General features: G+C 32.5%; 1 protein-coding gene across 1 annotated transcript; it reads right to left on the bottom strand.

Annotated features, from left to right (window-relative positions):
- Window positions 1-931: 931 nt before the first annotated feature.
- Window positions 932-3,037, bottom strand: LOC142612932 (expansin-like B1). The gene is made up of 4 exons (XM_075785105.1): window positions 2,790-3,037; window positions 2,508-2,614; window positions 1,940-2,251; window positions 932-1,441 (listed from the first exon to the last, which is right to left on the bottom strand). The coding sequence occupies exons 1-4, from the start codon at window positions 2,926-2,928 to the stop codon at window positions 1,244-1,246; spliced, it is 756 nt and encodes a 251-aa protein (XP_075641220.1). The 5' UTR covers window positions 2,929-3,037; the 3' UTR covers window positions 932-1,243.
- Between the last annotated feature and the right edge of the window lie 4,979 nt (window positions 3,038-8,016).

Genomic DNA, 8,016 nt, shown 5'->3' with positions numbered 1-8,016 from the left:
ACTAACCAAACCGAAACGATCTCCGGTACAAAATTGACTCTCTTGAATGAAACTTTCCTTACCAAAATTACATTTTGTTGTAAAGTGTTTTTAATGCTTTTTAGGTCAAATTATGGTTAGATATTAATTAGGATTTATTTTAGAACATATTTTCTTGCATGTTAAGTTTCACAAAGCCTTTTAATAGGTCTCTATGCCTCACTTTCACTTTAATAAAAATAAGTGTTTTTCTCTATTATTTAGTGGTGGATTCTAGACCTCTTTCTCTTTGTTAATTCAAAAACTCTTGTGGATTCGAAGTTATCTCTTAAAAGTAAATGTTTTTGTTTCTTGCATCTTGAAATATTCTTGTTCTATTTCTCATAGGTATTCCGCTACATTAAAAAGAGACTAAGGCTCTGGTGTGTTAATGGGAGGGCAACTTTGGCTATATTAGATTTTGTATTTAATTTTTGTTTGTGAGAGTGGTTGTAATATTTATTATAAATGGTGGATTTTGGTTAACGGCACGTATCATAGATAAATATTACAACTTTTGGATTTTGGACTAATTAAAACTTTTGACCTTGAAGGTTTTTGGATGTAGCATGCATTCATGCAAGCATTGATGTTGGAATATTTGGACTTGGAAAAGGAATTGTATATGAATGATTTCGGATAAGGAAAATCTACCCGGGCTGCAAAGCATTTAAAGAGTGTTGAGTGGCCAAATAATTGACCAAAGCATGTTCTTTGAAAGTTGAAACGAAATGTCATTCTTGATGGCAGCACCAAATGGTATATAAAGTAGAGAAATCGTAGGAGTCACATTTTAGTACTAATGAGTCACTACGACGTAGTATGAATGAAATCACACACCTCCATCAAGTTGCATAATTTATTAATTTGTAGTTCCACTCCTGATTTGTACATATAAGGAATAGCCAAAGTATTTCCAAAGTGAAGCTTTATTTATATTTTATAACTAGTCCATAGCAATACTTAGAGCACTTGTGCTGACAAAGCATATATACAATACAATCCCCAGACTAGTAACTAAAAGGAAATGATTAACAAACTGTTCCAAACATATATTAATGTTGGAATCTAATGAACAACCATCCTATTATTTATGGAGCAACGCAAATTAAGAGCTAGCACTTGTGCTGAGAAAGCTTCCAATACCGTACCATAGTTACTAAAAAGAAGTCATTATCAAACTGCTCCATTATTTATCACACTTTGGAATCTAAAAAAGAGAGCTTCAAATGAGCTGAATGAACGAGTCATAAGCAACCCCAGCCTTCCAATCACTAGGCAGAACATTTTTCGACTGAACCCACGTTATACCCGAGTTGCCACACACTTGGAACCTCAATTTGGTTGAACCTCTTGGCATGTTAACCATATCCCACACTGCCCCGTAGGCCCTGCGCATGGCCCTCCATTGCTGCCAACCATCCTGCACCATAAACCAACAAGATCCATCATTTTAATAATGGCAGTATTTATTACATATAATGTGTGCGTACACATACTATCCAAAATAACTGAAATCACGACTTAAAGTCATTAATATTATTTGAGTTATTTCAAGTCGTGTGTCCTATTTGCACAAGAAGTATTAGCCTTTTAATAATTTTATATATGTACACCATTTTAGCTATATTTCATAGTTTCATTATTACCTTTTGAATGCTAATAACCAAATAATACTATATTAATAGCACTTAAAAAGGATTAATATAAAACTAATTTATTAAAATCTCAAAGGATTAGATTTTTAGTTTACTTACATGTGTATAGTTTTTGAAAAGGTTCATTTTTTATTTTAGATAAACCTGTACCTTTATCAACTTTCAAATAATAAACCAATAAACTGTTACATGAAGTTAATTAATCAAATAAAGAAATAAAATTTGTTATATTCTTAACATCACTCTTTTTGAAGTAAACGTACCTGCCACAATTCAATGGCAGTGATGTCGTTTTGTCCACCAACGTACAGTAATACTATAGATAGGTAGTGAGGATATTTGCTATTCTCATGGACCTTAAACATGAGGTTGTAACCAGAGTATTTGCATGAGATTCTTCGGTATTCTATTTCAACCACACCGTAAGAAAACAACTTCGAAACATCGTTGGGACGTGCCAACTTTGAATAGGCTCTTGGGCTGAGGATGAAGTCAGTTCTGTCTCCTTCACCATGGTCAGTCACCACTATGTTCACCCCTTCATCAGCGCAAATTTCTGGTGTTTTGCACCTAACCTGATGATTCATTCACAAACAATTACGAGTATGATTATGGATACTACAGCAAAGGAGTCACTTTCTTATTAGTGCCTAACACAATTATTGCCCTTGAACTTCATATAATAATCGTACGGGGAACGTTAGATAGTTTAGTTCTCTACTGTCTCTTGTAGTTAAATAATAAACAAAAAATAATTACATCTTTCTAAGTTGAAATTCCATCGTATTTATAAATAAATTTTATAAGATAATTAAGCGGCTTCAATTTTACCTGATAGCATGTACCACAACCAGTTCCATTCCTAAACAGCTTAGACACTCCAGCCACGTTGCCATCATTGATAGTCCTTCCAAACTCGCGAAAGCCACAAGCTCCACCTATATCACCATATATATTATGAGTTCAACAATAGCATGATAAAATAAACAGTTTTTAATTTCTTGCTCTCTCTCTCTCACGAGCAAAAATCAATAGAAATCTGTTTAGAAAAAGAATAGAAGTCCAACACACACATTTACATAATATCTAGACGTAACAAATTAATGCACGTACTTGCAGTCCCATAGCAATCAGGGCTACCATAATAGGTTGCTCTTGAGTGGGTAAAAGTGTCTTGAGGGTAACACAGTACTGCAAGCAAGAGTACCATGACACAAAGAAGAAAGACCTGGTTTTTGAGTGCAAATCCCATGTCTTAAGGGACCAAGTTTCTTAACACTAGCTAGGAAGATACTATGAAAATGGGACTTCAGTAATAAGAAGCAGAAGAATATATATGAGAATGAGGTAGGCTGTGAGATGGGAAGCCAAGAAATAACAATCCCATATTTATAGTCGAGGTCCTGAGGGAATGTGTTGAGATAAGAGGCAGCGATAGCTACTTTCTTCCACTTGGGAATGGGGAATGTCAGGGCGGCCCTAGGCTTAGGCCACTTAGGCATCACCTAAGGCTCTATATTAGAGAAAGGCCCCAAATTTTGGGGTAAAAATTGAAATATATTTTAAAGATTTTTTTTTTTTTTTTGAGATATAAGGAAAAAATTAGTTTTACATTTTTCCTTTACTTTTAAGAAGTCCCAAAAAATTTAGTAATGCTAGGGATAATACAAATTTAAATACATAGGACTAACAAATATGGGTCACTAATCACAAAAAATAATTCAAATGAGAAAATGCTAGAAATACTATAAATTTTAGTTTAGAACCTTTACAAATTGAAGTGATAATTAATATGATTTGTGAACATCAACAACCTAAATGCATTTTTAAATTAATTTTTATAATTGGTGATACATTTCTATAAGCTGCATGTTGTAAAAATTGTAATATCTTTAACATCATTCATTCTAATACTTGTTTATTATTTTCTTAAAGTGTCACTAATCACATTCATTGATACCTTGTTTGTAAGTTTTTTGTAGTCAAATTTGTTATAGCTTTAGCATTTCTTCAACCAAAAAAAAAAGCATATTACAAGATAAAAATAATGGATTTTTGTTATAAAAAAATTATGACATTAAAAACTAGTTAAATATTATTTAAGCAGTAATAAAAAAGCTTCATTTAAACATATTGCCTTAGGCCTCAAGGTTTGTTGGACAGCCCAGAGAATGTGAAGTGGGGCTCAAGATTATATTTTAAGGATTTTACATGTACACGGTACACCCTCTTAAGACCATTCTATAAAGGACTTAATTGTATCTAAAATGATTTAGAAGAAATCTTATACCGACGTTTTCCCTGTTTTACTTTTTGGCTAGGCTGCCTACACCTGTAGTTTCCTTTGTATCTAAAACCTTAACTAGTAATTGTTTGCTAATTCTTATTGTTCAGTAACATTTTCCGTTCTCTCCAATGAAGAGAACTTGGATTCCAAGTTCTCTCTTTCATTTGTTACATGTATCGGTGTGAACAAAAAGTTCGTGCAGATTAAAGATCCGTTTGGATAAGTTGTTTGAAAATGTGTGTTTTCCAAAATAGCGTTTTTAAAATAAACATTTTGAAAGCACAATTTTAAAAATCAAAATAACACGTTTGGCAAACTTTGTGAATAACATTAATCTAAAATTGTTGTCGGTGCAAATTACCAAAAAGGACTTATCGTTTGGTTTGTCCACTATTTTTTTTTATATATATACAAGATAGAATTTCTACTCTAGCCTAATCTAAGTGTATATGTGTATGAAGCTCCGTCCTGGAAACTTGAACCCCAACCCTTACCCCACACTCCACAATAATAGTTTGTTATGTTCATTTAACAAATAAAGATGAAAAAGAAAAGTCATAAAAGAGTTTATGAGCCATACCATTACCTGACCACCTAGGGACTCTAAAATTTGACAATTCTAGTTTCAACCACACACATGGTGGAGGTATGATGGGTAATTGATAAATGTTGCTTGGTAAAATCAAAAAGTCACTCTCTCTACTTCATAACAATGACGGAAGAAAACAAGAAGTAAAGAAAGAAGAACTGGAAGAACTGGAAGAAAAAAGGTAGAAGAATTAGGATGCTGGAGATTTAAAGGAGATGAGCTAAGAAAAGTGTGAAGACTGCTTATTTAGCAAGTGCCTACCCAGATTCATATGCAAGCAAAAGATAGTGCTATCTGCAACTATATGATGGTGCAGATTAGGTAAGTTGCTAAAATTACATTAACCTTGAACTTTTTTTTTTGGAAGCAAGGGGGGCGGTGTCATGGTAGCTTGAGGGTGACCAGTGAGGTTATTTGCTAGCTGGTGTTTTTGTCATTTAGCAAAAACTTGAGGGTGTTTTAGGTATTCTAACTTTAAAATGTATAGAGTGATTTGCGTTTTGAATGAAATTTTTCAAAAAGTTATCCCGCACCTTAGTTTCAAAACGCAATATTTGACGTTTGAAATAACGCAATTTATAGTAAAATCGTAATGCCAAACACATGCTAAATGGTTCTGACCTAAACTAATAATTAAGAAAATCCAATTAAGTGCAAACAGTGAGATCAAACCAGAGATTGCTCTGCACCTTTTTTGCAGGATGTGGAAGAAGCTAATGAGAAGTTTCGGGCATGTGGAGGAATCTACTCCTACCCCATTAATTATTTGACAATAGGTTGGGCCGTACGTTTAGCAACATTCTTGTCCTTTATTAATTTTTGAAGGATACATATATTTCAGCGTAAAAGAGTCGAAACATCTTCAAATTGAGAGAAAACTCAAGCAACCGCTTGTGAGGACTGAAGTAGTGACAAAAGCAAGTTATCTGATTCACAACCTAACATGCAAAAGTATGGGTACTGGTAGGATACGATATGAGATATGGAGATATGGTGGTTTTTGAAAAAATAGGATACTATACTGCGGGAATATGTGCACTAATTTACTTATTCAATATATGTTTTTATATATTTTTTTTTTTTTTGATAAGTTTTTTTTATATATTGTTAAGTATATATTAATTTAAGAGTAGTGGATAAACAACTTAATTAATGGCCATAACACATAGAATATCAAAGATTTAAGTGTTCAAGTTTAACATTAAAAACATAAGTGTCTAAGTTTACACTTAAATTAGAATAGAGTAAAATTCTATCTGGTATAAAAAAAATAAAAATAAATAAATAAAACATTAAAAACTATATATATAAATAAAAAAAATAAAAAAAAATTCATACAAGTTTGGGCTATTTTTCACTATTAAGGTGTTGGATTTCAACCATATCCAAGTCGTATTACATGCATATCCTAGACGTATTGTCATTTCTTTTATTAAAAAAAACGGAATGGGACATATATGCAAGGTATTTGGTACAATACATATCGGATAAGGGTATTAAAGCAAAAATTAAGTATATGTGCACCCTAGTTACAACCATATAAATATTTATTAACAAATGTTTGTCATTTATTCTTCATTTTTGTCATTTGTAAATGATAGGATCTTATCAAACATGTCACTTCATAGATATTTTGAATTCTTCCTTAAAAAAATCAATAAAATCAGTTGTTTTACTATCCTTTTCCATTAGGATGTACTTCTGATATATTTTTGGTGAAAACATTATTTTGGTCCTTACATTTTGAAGGTACAATCAATTTGATCTATATATTTTGAAAGTAATCAATTTAGTCTTTGTTATTTTTTACTCGCAGTCAATTTGGTTCCTATCATTACCTCACTAACAGAAAATACATCCATGGCAAACCGTTTGTAGTTGGCATGTCTAATATTAAAAAATTAAATATAATGATTACTTGTAAAAATTAGAGTATGGCAAAATAAGTTGCATCAACTTTTAATTAAAAATACCTTTCTTTTCTTTAACAATTTTTTCCCTTTCTTTATTTTTTCTTTTAATTTTCTTACCATTCCTTTAACGTTTCAGAAATTCTTTTTTTTTTTTTTTTGTTTCTACACGGTTCTTCAGTTCTTACTCCCAAACCCAGAATTTGCAAGAGGATAACTATGATTTCAAACCCCAATCCATCAACCCTTACCACGGGCCTCTCCACTGCAACCATTGTCTTTGATTTCATTGCAGATTAAACACCAACGAAGTTACAAAAATAGGCTTCACCTGAAGATAAATCAGCATGATCATTTACAATAAGTTAGAGAATCAAACTTTTGAATTAACTATTTTGAACATCTGAACCTTTTGCAAAACAATTGTTTAATAAGCTCAATCATCTACTTCTCTATATACACTTGAACCCACCTACTGATACCTAGAGATACACTATGGCACAACCTAAAATCACGCTAAACATTATCAAATTCAAGTAAATGGTCTAGTAACCAAAGAAAGAAAGGGATTGAGATTGAGCCCCAAGTCTCAACCCCACCCACGTTTCATACATCAATATAGTTTCTCAATCTCTCTCCATAGTTAAAAAGAGAATTTGGAAGTGTTTTATTCTTTGACATGTTATAGATATCTGAAAATTTTGTATTTATTTGTGAAACTAAAATGCAAAAGCTATTGGCTTTCAACAACTGGATCAACCCACAGCCACCAGAGCCATCATTAGGTTTAACGCACTAAGATGGTCTGGTTTTACCTATATATAAATATATAACTCATAGGTACGTTTCCTCGTGTCACAGTTTTTTTTTTTTTTTTTAGAGGACTCGTGTTCGTGTCACAGTTTGGGTTAGTGGATTTGGGGCAGTAGCACTCATAATAATAAGTCATAGCCCCGTTACTAGGATTTCGAAAACAACTTGGACAATAACTTTTGGAGCTTCAATTGGATTTAAACTTTTGACACACCCGGTCCCATCCAAACACACCTATTAGAATTTTTTTTAAAATTTTTTTTGACTCATTTGGTGTCGGCATTCGTGGAGGATAAATACAAGCCAAGTGTAAATTACGAATAGGAGAGGAAGTGCACAAAACCAAAGTTATGTAGTCTCACAACTGCGGTAGTAGGTGAATCTTGATCACAAACGTCCATTTTGGTCCATTGACCTTGATAAACTACACACAATTCTCATGACCTTTATTCATATATTTCGGTATTTGATGATGCATAATAAAAAATAGTCGGTAAGCTGATGGTCCAAATGGATAGCATCAAAAGGCCTGTAAAGATAAACACATTCTCAAAGAGTATCTGTGTGGGGTTGACTTATTGGCCGACAATCCTTCGATGATTAAATCAGTACTTCACAAAATTTCTAAGAACTCTAGAAGTATTAGAGACTGAGAATTGTGATTTTTACATACCCTTTTAGGAGGGGGCATAATTTTTTATATAGTAGCTTAGAGCTTATCTCTTTGTCGAGAATGTATGC

Source organism: Castanea sativa, chromosome 10 (genome assembly GCF_040712315.1).
Source record: "Castanea sativa cultivar Marrone di Chiusa Pesio chromosome 10, ASM4071231v1".
NCBI classification, from domain to species: Eukaryota; Viridiplantae; Streptophyta; class Magnoliopsida; order Fagales; family Fagaceae; genus Castanea; species Castanea sativa.
This window is presented reverse-complemented; position numbering and strand designations above follow the sequence as displayed.